General features: G+C 44.1%; 1 protein-coding gene across 1 annotated transcript in view; it reads right to left on the bottom strand.

The window, feature by feature from the left end:
- Positions 1 to 3,638: 3,638 nt before the first annotated feature.
- Positions 3,639 to 18,183, bottom strand: part of RIMKLB (ribosomal modification protein rimK like family member B) — a 74,289-nt gene continuing 59,744 nt past the window's right edge. Inside the window, 5 exon segments of the mRNA XM_090043972.1 lie at positions 3,639 to 8,496; positions 10,061 to 10,118; positions 10,120 to 10,265; positions 12,818 to 12,904; positions 16,792 to 17,022. Coding sequence (XP_089900098.1) covers positions 8,033 to 8,496; positions 10,061 to 10,118; positions 10,120 to 10,265; positions 12,818 to 12,904; positions 16,792 to 17,022 — 986 coding nt within the window. The 3' untranslated portion in view covers positions 3,639 to 8,032.

The following is an 18,183-nucleotide window of genomic DNA, read 5'->3' as shown; positions in this document are numbered from 1 at the left end:
ATGGTGCAGAGACCAGGATTCAGAATCAGGGAGGGAAGGTCCCAATGAGATTAAGATCTTGGAGACTCTGTAGCAAAAGAAGCGATAGGAAAGGGGCTCCATGCATTGAGAAGCCTTTGCTGAGCAACCAAAGGCGGAGAAAGTAAATAGGGATTTAATATGTCATTTCTATTAGAACTGGAGGAAATTAGGAACCAGTTTAAACACTAACAAAAGGAAGTTCTCACACAACATGCAATTAACATGTGAACCTCACTGCAGCAAGGTAGAGGCCAACAATTTAACCAAGTTCAAGAGCAGTTCAGACACACTGATGCAGGAAATGTACCTCAGTAATATTAAATATGACCATTAGGGCTGCAACTTCCATATTAGGACCTCTTAGTACTTTATATGCTGGAAGCTGCAAGGGAAGCAGGGCAGGGGATTGATCACTCTGGCTAGGCCCTGAATAAATACTTTTCCCTTTAGTATCTGAAGCGTACTGTGAGATACAGGACACTGGGCTAGATGCATCTGCGGTTTGACCTAGCATGGCATCCCTTACATTCTTAAGTTAAGCAGACTGGTCTGACTCCGTGTCACAAACCTCATGTTGAACCCTCGCATTTGCTGCCAGATAATCCTGGCTGTTGCTGTGAAATTCAAGTAGCTTCTCTATATAGCAAAAGTGGCAGGTATGACATCTTAAGTGACCAAAAATCTGTAATAATATGAACCATAAAACTAGGGAGCTACAGCTGGCTGCTCTACTGCTGTAATTAATGCTCCCCACACACTCTAAATGGATGAAAAACTATAATAATACTAGGATGAAAACAGTTCAGATTACTTCTAAAACTGGTTCCTCTTTTAAAGGAAAGTACTTTTGGTGAGGAAATGCTAAATATATTTAACATGTAGTATTTGTAGCCACAGGGTAATATCATGGTAAACCACTTGGAACATTCCAGAAAGGGATTATATAGTCATGTGAGAGCAAACAGCACATAAAAGTAGCACTAAACAGAATTAAAAGAATTACATAGGCCATCAGCCCCTCAGGCTTTGGGTCTGATCGCAGGCTGAAAAGAGAGTGGTGTCAGAAAGGGGCTCTCTCCATTGCATAATACTCCACAGCAAATAGCCTTATGGAGACATGGGACATCTTCTCGGGTATCTAAACCTTGGCTCATGTCAGAGACAGTATGGAAACTGAAGACCGCAATGAGAATCAAAACCAAGATGGAAAGAAGCAAGATAGGCCCAACGTATCTAATCTATGCAGGCAATTCTTGTGATGGGTAAGAATTAAGTAAATCTGACTCACCGTTCAAAGGGAGAATTCTGGGACCTCCGTCTCTCTCCTCTCTTCCCCCTGCTTCAGTTATTTTGTCTTCCATTTCTCCCCACACTGCAGGTTTCTCAGGTGACAGCCACATTAGTTCCTTCTTCTGCTACTGCCACCTACCAGTTTTATTATTCTGTTGCAGCATAAGGGCATATAGAAGAAGTTCTTGTTCAGCACTCAGATAATCACACAGGGATCCCTTTGTCTTAGGAGCCAAGGCTTAAATCAAGTGTCTGATATCCTCCCCTCACCCAATACCATTTGTAAAGCACAGCGAACAAGCAAAACCAATACCAGGTTTTGGGTGTGGATATATGCTGGGTGTGGACATAGGTACATTTGGAAACTTTTCAAAGGGACAACAGTCTGTTCATTCCAACTGTTGTGTGAACAGCAAAGAACAATACAAATGTATAAATGTGGACGAAGGAGTGTTAAAGCTGGAGCTTTTTGAATTATTGTGGGCTCATCAACACTAGCAATTAGAACAAACTAGCTGCTCTCCTTTGAAAGGGCACCAAAGGCAGGTGTGTAGCCACATCTTTTGAAACTCATTCCAGCAAACCAGAGAGAGGTGCAGGGCTGAACATTTAGGACCCTGCAATAGTCTCTCTTCTGCACTCCCCTACAGACAAGTTATACAATTTAACTTTTTCTGCTACCAAGAGAACATTCAAAACATGAATTATCATGGATCTTAGGTGTAAAATTTAGAGCCAGCGATGCAAATGCCTAACATATTGGGAGATGAGAAGAATTCAGACCCATTTTTTAAAGAATACTAGTCCCACAGAGAGTTCCTCAAAAGAAAAGACACAGCCAGGTGTGAAAGTGTTACATCCGTATCCTATAGCAGTCGATATACAAACAGAAACCAAAAACAAAGGAATAGGCCTGCCCAGTGGCAAGAAGAAAGAAGTGGATGCATCTTAAAGGGGAGAGGAAGGAGGGAAAGCATTGGAAAAATGTGAATATAGGAGGTCTGTAAAATTAGAGGCACAAATTTAACCCTTGATTATGCCACTGAAAATTGGAAGTCACTTTACTGACTTCCAGAGAGGGATATTAGATTTATTTCAGTGCGTCTGAGAGCAACATTTGGGTCTACCTAAAATTACTTTCTTCTGCTTCATTTATAGTAGTGATTCAACACACTGTTGACATAACTATTTTCTAGAACACACATTGATGAGTTATTTGTATAATCAAAACATTTTTAAAACAGGGCTAAGAAAGGACTCCTTTATTAGGAGTATACTTAAGATAAAAATGCATTTTATCTGGGATACTCATCTTGAAAACTTGCCTGAGGAATCATATGCCCAACTAGGGAACTCCCTCTGCTATCTCCTTTACTTCTGGGCCTCAGCTTCCATCATGGATTCTCCTATTCTTAGGAAGATACTAAATTGTGGATATCTGCAAGGTGATTTGAAACCACTGGCTGGGAGGTGAAAAAACAACTAGGTGTTTATAGATGCTGAGATATTATAGTGAGAGGAACACTAAAAATACTCCAGAGGGATACCATCAGTGCTGGGTTGTTTGCTTTAAGCAGAGGCATTCTTCCATCTGCCCTGATGCCCCAATACCCAGCCCTTCTATGTAATTTTAATCCTAAAATTAACTGTCTTTGTACTAGTTTTCCATACCTGTCAACTTCTAATTGATGCCGTTAAGTTTGTGCTCACTGTACACCTGGGGAAGCACCATAGCCCTGTGAAAACTTAAGCCAGAATAGCACATTGGAAGGAAAAAGATAAAAAAGTAGAGATTCAAAGAGGATGATGGAATTTGTGCACTTAGACACCATCCCCATTATGACACAGTGTTGGCTTTAAACCACCCTCACAGTAGTCTCAAATGAACAAAGTAAGGGAAAAAGCTTGGAAGATTTCTTAAAATTTATCTTATTCAGGGGGGAGGGGGGAGGAGAGAGAAAGAAAAAAAACGTAAGATTTGCTCTCTTAGCCTCATTGTTGGAGAAATCCTCTGAGAAGATTCTTCAAAAAAATGGATTGAATAGGAAAAAGAAGAAAGGAAGGAAGAAAGGAAAGAAGACAGGCAGACAAGTTAGCAAACGTGATGGTTTAAAAAAGGAGCAGAAAGAGTGAATTTACCTGCCAACAGGTCGGTTTTGGATGCCACCAAACTGCTGCATTTACCGTTTTACCAGCTTGCGTTACTGGGGGGAAAAGTTTAGGAAGGAATATTCTCAAGGACTTTTCATAAGCTCTCACTCTTGCCATCAGAAAGGGGAGAAGGGAAGTTTTTTCTCTGGATTGTTTGACTTTTTTGGCTCCTGAAAAGTTTTGCAAAGAACAGTAAGAGTATGAACTGTTAGAAGACATTTCTTATGCACAAAGTAGAATAGTTTACAAAACCACCTGAGAACCGCACATCAGTTTGAGACATTAGTTTTAACAAACAAAACATTTCAACTGAAAAAACTGTAATACAAGGGCTTTTGAGGTTTCTTTCAGCAGGCTAATTAATATATAATATCGGAACACTCCAAAAATTGCCCTCCAAGGTCAAGAAAGACAAAGAATATAACAAAGAAAAAGCAGCAAACACCTGGTTATAAATCCTGCAATGTTACATTTTAAAAGAATTCCTAGAACAGAGAAATTAAAAATGGGGAAAAAAAAGAAAAGGAAAAAAAAAAAGAAGAAAAAGACAGTAGCAACATTGGTTACCTGTCCGAGCACCTACAATTCCATAGAGAGAACAGGAGTGGTCGTGTCTCTCACACCAGCCATATAGCCCATAAACCTTCTCAAAAAGAGCGAGCCATGAGAAAGATACTGTACATACAGTTTACTTTCACAGAGTCTCTCTAGGCCCTCAACACCCTATACATATTTTACTGACTGAAGCCCTTTGCAAGGGAGGGGAGGAGGATCGAAAAGAGTCACTGATGCCATGCATTTGATTTAAACGTCCTGTGCAACATTTGAAGTACCCTGTTTTTGCACCTGACATATACAGAAGTTCCAGAGGCATTTCTTGAGCAGATAATGCACTTAAAAGATATCACTGAGGCAGGGCAGGAGAAAGGCCATTGGAGGCTTGATCATTAACTGAGAACAAAAAGATGACCAGTTCATGTGTGTATGTAGTGCTGATCTTCCATCACGTTACAGATGAGGCATTGTAGCAATCCAGAGAAAGGTTTTATAAAAACACATTGGTGCAGTAAATACAAGGCTTAACAGTATACAAAGCTATATAGGTAACCTGACTTGACATAGTGATAGAAATAGTAAACACATGACCAGCTGAAGAAAAGTCTCCACATGCAAACAGAAAAAGAAAAAAAAAACAGGTCAGACAAAAAACAGTTGCAAACAGCATACGGATTTCCATCAGATTCAGTTGAAAAAACTTTTTTTTGCAAACCAAAATTTGTACTTGGTTTTCAAGTTATAAATTGATGTGCATTGACACTTTTAAAACACAGTGTAGGCTGATTACCTGCCATTACCAATATCAGCTTTCAAACCAGAATGTAATAGGTTGCAACAGTGCTATTAAAACATTGGAATATGGCAAGTGTTCCTCAGAATATGGAAACAAGGGGAGTACAGCCCATAGTGGTCATCTGGCTCTGTGGCTTAAATGTGACAGAGACAATCCCTGGGTGGGATGGGCTTGATGTTTCTTAGTTGTGTATTACAGACAAAAATATGAAACCCATTTTTTCTTTCCCCACTTATACATCTTGCTGACCCAAAGCAATGGGTAAGCAGGGGAGAAGTACACCATAGAGCTCTGCCCATTTTTATCACTGGATCATCAGCAACGCATTTGTAAGCAGTATCAACTGCTGTCTAAATGAGTATGTGTGAGGTTATTAACTCTGACTTTTCCCTTCTGAGCAATGTATGCACAATTTTTTCCAATCTTGCAGTATTAACACTAATCAGATATGAGGACCTCATCACAAGGGAGCTAACTACCTGCTTGTGTTTTAGAATAAATCACATGTGTTACTAAGCAAACTTGTATAGCTCTAAAATGTGATTAGGAATAGGAAATTCTTAAAGGTGAGAAGCAATAAGAGATTCCCTACTGTTGTGGCATCTTTCTTCATGCCTACACATTGTGGGGACTCAAGCCCACCCAGGAAGTTTGGCTACAAGCATCTTCCTGCAAAAGCTCTACTTACTAACTAACTGTAACAATACTGCAGAGGCCTTTGAAGATTTCTGCAAGCTGACAGGGAGTCAGCTCTGCTCCTTTGCCCCACAGGTGTTCAGGATGCACTAACATAGGGTAGAAACTAAAGACTCAAATCAGCATGTCGAAGAGAACACAGGAAACTCCAAAAAACAGCTCTTTGACAATTAGATTATGGGAGAAGGGACTCTGAGAAGACAGAGCTTACCAGGTAGTTGTTTGGATTGGATGTAACCCATGTTGGGATATTTGTTCGGGTCATAAAGAGAAATCTTTTGTTTTCTTTTGTGTTAACCTGTACACCTGAAGGCTTGGGAATAAAGGCAGGGAAGACCCTGATTGCTGAAAACTTGTTGCTGAAACTTTTGTTGCTGAACCAGCTGGTCCACTCCACCTGTTCACACCAACAGTCAACCTTTCACTTGATTTTAATAATAATATTTAATTCTACAAAAAAAGGTCATTTTTTTACATTCCATCTTAAAATAAAAAAGGAAAACCATACTGTACAAATAAGCATGATCAAACCTCCATGAAAGCAGGTTAATACTGTTCTGTTTATTGCCTCTTGAAGTCTCTCTGTGTAGCGTCCATGTAGTGTTTGTTTAAGGTCCCAGTGAAGGTGAAACAGCACAGCGGCAGAGAAGTGAGGGGGCCAGAGAGGTGGGAAGTGCAGAGCCTCAGAGGGTACCTGGGACATGCTCCTCCTTTAAAGTATCCAGATAACAGCAGCATTGCACGCGCATGACTCCCCCCTCAAACAAACCCTATTTTCACAAGATTGCCTTTGAGTTGTAAACGTCTTATGTTTTGTTCTTTAAAAAAACAAAAACAAAAAAGGCTTGTATTTATTTATATAATCTATAGTTTCAGTGCTTTATGAACCCAGAGGGAAGGAAGAGTAAGAAAGGGATGAGGAAGATGAGGACTTAAAAATGGACTCAGCATTGCTGTTTTGGTTCCTGCTTTTTCAAAACAGCTCAGACTGAATAAGAAATTGCGCAGCCAGGAGGAGTGAGGAAAATCAGGCAGCCTGGAAAGAAAATTAGGAGCTGAACAGCCCAAAAACCAAAGAGATAGAGCAAAGTGCACATGCACACACATACGTGCACACACACAGACACCCATTCACACAGAAGGGTCTAGGAACCATTTAATCACTGCTTGTGTCCTTTGGTTATATTTTAATTCTGGATGAACCTTATTATTACTATTATGTTTTAATTTGCTGCACAGTTTCCCAAAACCTAAGAACTGCATATTTTCCCCTGGATACAACTCTTTGGAACACCATTAATATTGAATTTGAGATAGTTTCAACTTGGGAAGTGCAAGCCTCGTAATACTGGTATTGAGTGACCTTCAGTTTTATCCTAAAGAGTTTCTCGGTATTTTGGAGTTTTCAACTACCTTTTCCCTCCTCCATACTGTACCAGATTTCCCCCTTAAAATGACCAAAAAAAAAAGAATGATGTTCAGGCTTCAATTCTGTGTTCTGTCAACAAACAGTTTGCAGTGTTTTCACTTTGGCCACTGTTAAAGATGCAGGCATAGAGAAGGGAGTGTTGGATTAGCATGTATTAAAAAAAAAAGGAACATTAACATAGCATCTCTCTCAAAAAGACTAAAACACTAACAAACACAAGTCAATGCACGTTTGTTTTAAACTAATGTAATTCTTTTTTTCACATTGGATTAAACATTATTTTGTACACCAAACATTACAGTGCTGTTTATCTCCTCCAATCATGCAAAAATAGTTAAAACATGCCACTTCTGCCATGAATAAAACGTGACCAATTCTCCTATACACCTTCTGCCCAAAAACAGGATTTAAGATGATAAAAAACACAAATATTAAAAATCCCCCTTCAAAAGCGTTATAAACAAATATGGACACAAAGCTATCAGTTAATACTGAAATAGCAGAAGTCGCAGGTTTGCACTGAAAGCTCAAGTTTAACAAATACTTCGTCTTGCTTCCTTGTTTAGGAACCAGATCCTACAATACCAAAATGGGTCTTTTCTTTTAACAGTAGGAGTTCAGCAACTGTGAAGTATCAGGCCTTAAATAACCTCAACTTTCACAAGGTAAGAGGCACTCCACAACTGACAGAATCAAGGTCTTAAAGAGACAACTGCACAATTTCACAGAAGTTTCTGGAGAGTTGTGAAACAGCTTTCCAAAACCAAAAGTGTGATTGTGCTACAGTGTTGCCCCTTGAATGCAGGTAGCAATAAGACTTGGGACCAGAGCTGCATCCAATAAAATCCCTTTGTGGGCTGTGAATTAGGCATCCCCAATTAGAGAATGAAACTGATGCCATGTTCTAAAGAATTATAAAGGAAGAACAGCAACCACAGAATATGCACCTATGAAACCTTTTAAGAAAATCTCATTCCCATGACTGGTTCCCTCCCCATTCCTTTCATCTCCCTGAGCTTCTCCGATAAACAGCATTGCAAGTTGGTTTTAAAAAATTTACAAGAGATACGTTGGTCATGTATTTACATGTGGCATCACTCTACAAGGAGTTTGATCTCATTGGCTATTAGCTGGTTCATGTTGAACAGAGCCCCCGGGAGCTTGGTGAGCAACTCTCTCTCCGTGGTCTCAGGGTCGCTGTCGACAGAGCTGGAGCTAGCACTCATATTGTCGACAGCGGCGCTAGCTGGAGGGCCCAGCTCTGGCTCGCTAGTCTCGCTGGCCGTGGACACCACAGAGAGTAAGGACATACGCCGCGTCAAGCGACCGGGGGCAAGGAGAGAAGCGGCATAGTCCGCTATGATACCAGCTACATCTAGATTACAAGCCTTGTCAAAGGCAATGAAACCTACATTTGCATTGGCCTCGCAGACGTAGAACGAGCCGTCATCTTTCATCAGGAGGTCGATGCCACATACGTCCATCCCCAGGATATTTGACACCTGGACTGCCAACTGCTTGCCTTGTTCACTCAGTGAGCACATCATTCCTACACCGCCTGGCAAAAGATAAAATAAGAGTCAATTCTCTAGCTGTGATCTGGTTAGATATCACCTGCTCAGCAGGATAGTCATGGCTCTCATCTTGGAGAACATACAGAGGAAATAAGAATGTTGCAGGAAGGGTGTGGGTGACCCAGAAAAGGACTACTTACTTCCCTTTCAGTAGATAATGAACAAGACATTGACTGGTGGCATGAGGTGTTGAAAACATTGCCTTTCAAACAAATCAAACAAATTTCTGACCATTTTTGTCAGCACAGAGAACACACCTCACATCTTATTCTTTAAATAAGAGGGCTTGCACTTTTCTTAGCCCAAACAGGTATGTTACTTTTTTTGCTTATCATATATGGAGATCTGAAACAGTCCCAACTCTGCAGTAAGTATGCCTGCTTGCTGCTTCTTTTAAAAACTTGGATCTTCCAGCAAAATCAGACTTTACATTCATGCTAAGGCTAAGACTCCACTTGCAGTTTCAACTGTATATAACCTTCATCCCTTTCTGACCTAACATACTACATAGCGTTGCTGTTGAACGTTAAAACAGATTCCCTGGAGTGGCTGCAGGTCAGCAGCAAATGTGGAAGTGTACAAAAGCACATGGCCTCAGTCTCTTTGCATATCCACTGACAACATCATTGTCAATAGTGTTGAGCCTCTGCAGCCCCCACTAGTTTTTAATGACAACTGCGGGGGCTTTATCCCTTGAGCAAAAATAACAAACAAACAATGAAGCTTTCTTCCTTGTTTCATCTTTCAAAACTGGGTCAAGTTCCTTAATACCTGGTACACTGAAAATTCCCAGGTTATTCAGAAACATACCTCTGCTCTCCCAAAACTTTTGTATAACTGTAGTTGTACTGTACATGAACACGGAAAAGATAAAATGGGGCTCAGCCAAGTCTAACTCTCCCCCAAGCATGCCCCAGATCCAGAATTGCACAGAAGATACCCGCTTTGGGGAAAGTAGGAGCCAGGTGTTGTCCTTTTTCCTGTCACATTTTTTTTGAGGGGAGGGAGTGGGGAATGCATGAAAATCAGCACTGCAACTGCAAAAACAGTTCAAGAAGGACTGACAGTGAAGACTCCTGACTGCTTTCTTCTGTTTTCACTCTTCACCTTCTCTACCCTGTGCTAAATGGATGTTTCCTCCAACTCCTCCCATACCCTCCTTTCCTTTGTCTTCCCACCTAATTTATCTCCTTCTAACAGAAAATAATAAAACCAAAACAAGGATATTGTGGCACTAATGTAGTATCAGCTGTTATCCATAGATTGTAGGGGGCTGGGACATTATCACATAATTCAGTCTGCTTGTTTCTTCTACCTATTTCCCCATCTCACCCGTCTTTCGCTTCAACTTGTCAGAAGTTCTGTGGAGCAGGTATCAGCATTTGTTCTGGGTTTAGTCAGCACAGTGACTCCTCATTCACCCCATATACACTACTGTAATAAACTTGATTAAAAAAACCCGTAAATATTATTTAAATTGGGGTTGCCACTTATCTCCCATTGGGCTTCACAAACGCTGATCAAGGCCACAGGCAATGGTATTCCTACCAAGTGAGCAGTTACTCTGCATCCTTCCATCTGTTGAGCAGCGGAGCATGGTGCCCACCGACGCGGCCTCCTACTACAATGACACGAACATCCTTGCCGTGGGACTCCTTGACATATTTCTGGAACAGGTAGGGGGCATCATGACGGATCAAATGGCTCAGGTCTGCTAAATGGTGCTTGTCTCGTGCTAGGAATACAGCTTTTCCTGTGTCAAAACAGAACATTGAAGGATGGGGATGAACACTGAAAGCAGTGTAAGACCCGTCAGAGCCATCTACACTGTTAATTCAGTACATGTAAAATCTCCAAACTGCCCAGCCTCAAGGCCCTGATATACTTTACATCCATTTACACATTCCCTGTAGAGACCAATGCAGGGGAGAGCAGGCAGGTGGAAAGGGGTGCCCAGAGCAGTGGGGGGACAATGACCTGGCCATGGGAGGTGAAAGGAACAAAGAGGCATGGCTTGGCCCCAACCTGGACCCATGGGGTTTTGAAGGGAATGTGACCCAGCTCCAATCTGAGGGAAGATGGCATGGCATGGCATGGCCTGACCCCACAGAGTGTTGGGGTGGGCGTAGCCCAGCCCCAATTGGGGGAAATGGGGACATATCCCAGCCCCAGCCCAGCCCTGTGGAGGAAAAGGGGGTATAGTCCAGCCTCATGTGGAGGGGGCATGGCTTGGCTCCAACCAGATGTGTGGGCCTTGGGGATGTCGCAGGGGTGGGGGAGAGTGGCCATATTAATGGCCACCATTCCCTCACAGCCAAAATTTCCTAACTCATAGCATGCCTTGTGGGCCAGATGAGATGGCTCTGCAGGCCACATTTGGCTTGTGGATTGGAGGTTGAGCGCCCCTGGTCTAGCTTCATCCTCTCTTAACCACACTTCAAATAGTTGAAGGCTGTTATTAAGTCCCCACTCAGCCTTCTCTTTTCCAGACTAAGGGCCTCCTCCTTACACCTTAAACTCTGAACTTCACAAATGTTGATGGGTGTTAGTGCTAGCTCAAGTTGGGAGCAGTCACACATTCAGGCCAGCGGGTGCATTTATACACATACCCTTTTCCCCCTGTGATTAATTAAGTCTGCTCCATACACAAACTGAAGTGAACTGTGCTGCGCTGCGTGCAGATGTGTAAGTGGCTGTGTGTCAGTGTGCAGAAAATGGCAGCAGTGCGCTTTTGAACTAAAGCACCTCCAAGGTGTTTTAGTCCAAAAGCGCACTGCCACTATTTTCTCAGCACTCATGTGCAATTCGCCGATTATAAAACTGCAAGCGTTGCAGCACCAGGAGCTTCCACTGTGGTGCTTGCATGTGTAAAAATGCTCCAGGGGCCTGGAGGACTGTAAGATAAGAATCCCTCCCACATCCTCCCCTCCCCTCCCCTCCCCCCCCCCCCCCCCCCCCGGCTCCTCCCTTCACCTCCCAGTTTTCCCCCACAGCATTACTTACTTGTGGCTGCCTGTGCACCTTGTCCCAGAGGAGCAGGCAGGGAAGGGTTAATGTGACTGCCCAGTAGCCGCTGCTCTTCTGGCCTAGATTGCAGGTGGCAGTTTAACTCTGGCAGGCAGTTTAACCCTTCCTTACCTGCTCCCCAAGGATGCACAGAGTGGGCATCCACAAGTAAAAGGTTGTAAAGGCAACAAGTGGGGAGGAGCAGTGGGCCATTCAGGCCAGTATGGCGGGCAGCAGGTGGGGGCACCTCACTATACACTGAAGTGTGGCCTATAGGAGGCTACAACTTAGTATAACACAGGCTGTGTAGCACAGATCAGAGATAATCTTCCCTTGGAGTGGTGTCACTGAACCACATAACTTACAACTGTTGAAGACATTAATGTGCAGACAATCCAGGGGTTAAAGAGCTCTAGGAGCTTCCCAAAATTTCCCTGTAACAAGGTCCTAAGTAAGACTATTTTCCCTCAGCCTCTCCTCAGAAGTCATGTGCCCTAGTTCCTGGACCATTTTCATTGCCCTCCACTGGATTCTCTCCAATTTGTCTACATCCTTTCTGTAGTGGGGGGGCCCAAAATTCCAAAACTGGACACAGTACTTCAGGTGTGGCCTCATCAGTGCTGGATAGAGGAAAAGAATCACTTCCTGAAATCTGGCACTATTCCTACTAATGCAGTCCAGTCTGCTGTTAGCCTTCTTGGGGCACACTGTTGGTTCCTATTCAGTTTATTGTTCACAGTAGTCCCCCAGCCCTTTTCTGCACAGCTGTTTCTTAGCCACTTGGTCCCCAGCCTGTACTAGTGCCTGGGTTTGTTCCGTCATAAGTGCAGGACTTTGCATTTGTCCTTATTGAACCTCATAAGATCTTTTGGCCCAATCCTCCAATTTGTCATGGTCTCTCTGATGCCTAGCCTTACCCTCCAGCATATCTACTACTCCACCCAGCTTGATGTCATCCAGAAATTCTACTGTTCCAGGCCCTGGGGAGTTTCCATAGCTATGGTAATGCATCTCCAGCCAAATCTTTTTATTCCAATCCCAAACACAACTCCACCAATGCACCCTAGTACTAACATGCAGCATCTCTACTAATTCTAGTCCTAGGGTCCTTGTGGCAACCGCTATTTCTCTTAAAAATTGTTTTCCAGTGTTGAAGTCTATTAAACACTCAGGAGCAAAAGGCTGGAATTATTTAGGCACAAACTGAAAGCAAGTTCTAGGGCCCCCCAAAACCTCCCCAGTTGTATACATGGAAGACCACTATGCACCTTTTCCCCTCACCCACGTCCCCATACCCACCTCGGTGACCCCGCGTGTTTTTCACCACCATGGGGAACTCCAGTACCTCTGCCTCATCAATCATTTTGGCAAAATTCTCATGACCACCTGACAAGAAAAGAGCCAAAAAAAAGTTACATGCAGTCAAACTGCTGCTGCCAATTTGTGGATACATCTGCTTCATCCACACTCCACAGCCACACTTACAGTTAGAAGCAGCAATACACACCAATGGTAAAAGAAACCAAGGTATAAGGATTAGTGTGTCCCAGGCCCTTATCCATGACAAGACTTTAATTCTTCGTTCACAAGGAAAATGCATCATTTTGAGGTGCACCGATACATCGGTCCATATCATATCGACACCAGTAAAAGGAAAATTTACATTATCAGCAATCAGCCTTTTTTGGCTGACGTAGCCAATAGCGTCACCGATAAATGCTGTATGCATGTGCACATCCTCAGCATGCATATGGCCAGCCCAGCAGCTTGAAGACCAGCGTTCAGCTGGTAAGCCTGCTGGGGAGGAAGGGGTGGGAGAAGATCAAGCCCCCGTGGTGAGGAAGGGAGTGGAGCTGGGGCAGGCACTGCCCAGCCAGGCAGGGTGAGGCACAGGATGAAGCCCCAAGCAGCGTTTTCACCACTGTGTGCAACCCGTGGGAGGCATGTGGGACATGTGCTTCTGGGATCTGTGTGCAGGGCAAGGGCAGGCTGCTGCTGCAGGTTGGGGCTGGGGTTCGAGTTGGGCTTTTCCCAGACGGGCAGCTGGGTTGAGGCTGCGCTCAGAGCAGACTACAGTGGCGCTGGCAGAGGGGACTACAGGGGGGCTATGGCAAATTTTGGGGTGGCTGTAGCCCACCTCATAGCCCCCTTCCTAGCGCTGCTGCCACCCAAGCACAGCCCCAGCCCAGCTCCCAAAAGCCCAGCACCGCCCCTGGCCCCAGCCAGCAGTGGCAGCCCACCCTTGCCCCATGCATAAATCCCAGGAGCACACACCCCCTATGCTCCTACACATTGGGGGAACACCTCCCACCTCCCCCTAGGACAAGCTGCTCATGGCTCTGTCCGGCACCTCACCCCACTGGCACAGCACCTACCTCTGCCCCACTGCCTCCCTCACTGCAGGGGCCTTGATCTTCTCCCCCCACATACCCCTTCCCTCCCCCTGCCTCTTCTCCCCCCCACAACAGACTTACCAGCCAGATGCTGCTCTCGAAGCTGCCAGGCCACACATCAGCAATTGGATCAGTATCAGCCGATATGGCTTGTTAACAACCGGCCATTGGTATCGGCCCAAAAAATCTTTATCAGTGCACCCCTAGTATTATTATTCTCTCTCACTTTCCCTTCCTAATATGCCACAGTCTGCCTTGGAACTCTCAATTGCTACTGACGAGACTCAATCCCACTCCCAAAATTGGAACACTCCAACTTTATAAACGCTTTCATAATCTCTATTCTCTCCTGTTGACCAGTTTCTACCTGCCCCTAACTCCTCCCATCCCATCTGCTTGGAAGTAAAGCAATAGGGAGTTGCACTAGTCACAGTTCCATCCAAACTACTAGCAGGAAGGCAAGACAAGATTCTGGAGTCAGCAGAATGCACACTCCACCTGCCCTTCCAGGTTGAAAGCAGCAACACGGACCTGGATTCTGCCTGGCATTATAAAGGTTTCCTCAGCCCAGCTCATCCATTATTCAGAAGGCTGACCACAACATGAGGAACAAAAATAATAGCGGGGCTCTCCTGTCTCCTCATCTGGCCCTGAGGGCGCATACAGTACAACAGAGAATGAGAGCCAGAAAGTAAGCAGCACACTACCCTGCCTGGGATTTCACTGCTTGCAACAGAATACAGAAAGCTTTCCATATCCTGCTTTTCTTGGCAAAGCCACCAGCTACCAGTCACCTAACAAGAGAGGGCCTAGAGTCCAATACCCGAGATGGACACTAATAGAAAGTGTAGGGAGAGCTGTGTAGGGTGGGAGATAGTTGTTGGTTATCCCATCATTCTTTGGATCTCTCTTTAGCAAAGAAACAAACCCCTTCACTTCTCCAAAGGCTGAAGCAGCTGGTTCTCTAATGTGAAGAAGTCATTTTTCAAGTGAATGGGTTTTGTTTCCATATTAGGTGACAAAACATGGGTAAGTCTCGACTCATGGGATGTTTTTCCAGCCGTGCAGGCTTGGTATACCCGATCCCTTAACAAAGCCACCTGCACACAGAAGCAAAAATTCTGCCATTTCTGTGGCAGAAAAGGAAGTCTGGAGAGATATCTTCCATTCTTGAACACACTATAGTTAAGGACACAGGAACTGCCATACCAGATCAGATTAGTGGTCCATCTGATACAGTAACTTGATTTTCACAACAACCAGTCCCAGATACTTCACAGGGAAGTGCAAGAAATTCAGTTACTGAATAATTCTCCCAGAAAGAAAAAGTTCCTTTCCTATCCCCAGGCAACTGATGGTGATTAAGCACAAGAGTTTTAAACATTTTTAGTCTACGGAACATAGCTGTAAGTGCTCTCATTCATATCAATGTCTGGGTTTTTTTTCAAAATACTATTAAGATTCTTGACTTCAGCAATATGTCATGGTGTCTAATTCTACAAATGAAACATGGGTGTGATAGGGAAACTGCAGCCTCCCTGTGGGAGGAAAGCATGGGCTACTGAGGGATGTTAAAAGAGGGCTGTAGACAACACCCCTTAGCAAGAGGTAAGGGAGTGGACAGGGATGGGAGGGAATTAGGGAAGAGAAATTTTATCATTTATGGGTGTAATGAATGGGGAATAAAAAGCAAGTCTGGGTTGGAGGAAGAAGGCAGGGAGAGAAAAAACGCTCCACTGGGGAGAAACAGGTGAGCTGGCAGGTGGGGTGGAGTCAGTGAATTATTTTGCATTTGGGGGTATTTGTGGGGAGGGGGGTTGTTATACTATTGTATTTAAATATTTCACTCTGCTTTTATAAATTGGTATAAACCACACTGAGTCCCAAACAATCTATGTACCATGCAAAAGCAAGGCACAATTCTCTTTTAATCCAAGGAGCTCCAAGACCTTTACTTATCTCACTTTATTAGAACCCCCAACTCAGACAAGAGGTGTGTGTCTGGGGGTGTATTAATTCACAGTTTAAGTCAAGGGTCAGCAACCATTTAGGAGCTGCTGCTCCTCTAGCTGACACCACTTTCCCAAAACATCTGCAGACATCTTCTGCTGCAGAATTATGATCAACTTCCTTAGTTTTGCAGGCCAGGTGACAGCACTTGGGCTTGATCTGACCAGTGGGCCTTAGATCACCAACCGCTGATTTAAGGGACTTGTCCATTGTGTTACAGCAAATCAGTGGCAAAGCTAGAAACAGACTCCAGGGCTGCGTCTGCACAAGCGCAGATGTTTGTTTCCCCAGGGACAAGAAGCAGCAGCAGCAGCACACCTTGTACTGCTGCTACTTGTCCCCAGGGAATGTGCATACCATGCACCCTCTGGTGCATGACAGGTTACCCCAAGTGAGGTAAGAGAGGCTGGGCCCAGCAACTGTGATTGCTCCAGCAGCCTCACCTGGAGTCCTGGGGGTCTTGAGGAGCAGTGGCTGCATTGCTTCTGCAGCTGGAAGCATAGCTCTGGCAGGTCAGGCTCTGCTTTTGCATGGTGCGCATTGCCCTGCTTTTTTTCTGTGTGGTTTTTATTGATCCTGGGAGTCGAAAACAACCCCTGCATTGCAAGGTAGCAGCGTGGGGAATGCCTGAACGTGTGGTGCATGGCGCTGCAGATGTGTTTGTGGTGCCACATACCACATGGCCATACTTGTCTGGATGTGGCCCAGGAGGCCTCATTCCCAATCTCCTGCTCCAGTCACTACACATTTCTCTCAGGCAGCTGTGCCATGCAATCCAGTCCTAAAGACTTCCAAAATTTACCTGACTTCCTACTTAGTCTAACTACTGTTTCTGGATACCATGTTGTCTATTTGACTTTGTGGGCTTACCATAAGAGAAAGTGTCTGGGAGAGGCACACCATGACCAGCCAGCTCCTGGAAGGTCCAGAATTTGTTGACACAGTTGAGGATGGCTTGGGGCCGATTCATCAACCGACAACCCATCTTCTCCAGGTGACGGAGAACTGTGATGTCACTGTCGCTCTGGACCCAGGGTGTTGGCACACGCACCACCACTACCTGTGGGTAAGCAGTAACAAGCTCCCCATTTACCCGGAGACCTGCAAAACAGAAGGAGAGAAAAGCCATTCTTATGAACTCCAAGGACTCAAAACAAAGAGGGAGAGAAGCCCAACAATCATTGCCAAATGAGATGATACTGCTCATCCATCTTGTCTACTATGATAAAGAACAATACTTTGTTTAAATAGAACTCTACCCCCAAAAATGCACCTAGTAAATTGCACCATTTTGGATGTAAGGTAGAAAAAAAATCCTGCTCTTGCCTCTTAATATATTTAAAGCTGGAATTAGATAGAATATAATTTGTAGTAAACAATCCTAAACTAGTTCCCAGGATAATAGATAAATATAAATTGGTACTTCACAATCTCTAATAACTGAATAGCATGCATATCTGAAGGGATGGGTGGAAATTCAGGAGTACAAACAAGTTGCAGGAAAGAAAGAGTGATATGGCTGCTTTTGGAAAGTGTCAAATCTCATAAGGAAGGCTGGGCAGAGGAGGGCCAGGGGGGAGCTAGGAGATATTTTTGGTGTTTACTTTATCCACTTTGCCAAACTGCAGCAAAAACTTGTAGAAGCATAAACATCACACCATGGTACAATTTAGAGGAATCTCAGTTGCCATCAGCAGACTAGGAGTAAAAGGAAGGAAAGGAAGAAGGGCAAAACAGTGACAGCAAATTTAAATTTCTGTGCCTGGTGGAAGCCAGCTGGAACAATTTGGGTCTTGCCAAGGTGTATTAACGAACATTTTCCATATCAATAAGCTTATTTGCTTTCTGAATAAAAGTTTTGATCTACTCAATTCTCTGGTGTGCAATAGGTAGAGTCAGCAGCTGTATGCGTTTTAATTTTGCATTCAATGAGCACTACAATTAATGCTTTTAGCTGGAGACAGGTTCTCTCTGCTGCCCTTCCTGTTTCCTCCCACCCAAGATACATTTCAGAGCTTGCCTTTTATAGAAAGTCACATGTACCCTACAACACAGAGAAATCTGCCCTCTCTACCTCCATAGATCTCCATTATGGAAAGGGCAGAAAGAGCTATTTCCAACACACATCCTTTTTCCCAATCCACTCTCCCACAACTGGAGAGAAAATGAACACAAGGGGAAGGCTGTTCTGGCAGCTCACCTCATTAGCACCAAGCACTGCCGCATTGCAGCTGACATGACTGGCGTGTTTAAGCAAGCAGG

The sequence above is a fragment of the Crocodylus siamensis genome, chromosome 4 (genome assembly GCF_052110815.1).
Source record: "Crocodylus siamensis isolate JL-2025a chromosome 4, ASM5211081v1, whole genome shotgun sequence".
Lineage (NCBI taxonomy): Eukaryota > Metazoa > Chordata > Crocodylia > Crocodylidae > Crocodylus > Crocodylus siamensis.
The sequence above is the reverse complement of the archived record's forward strand: the minus strand, read 5'-3'. Positions and strand labels throughout refer to the sequence as shown.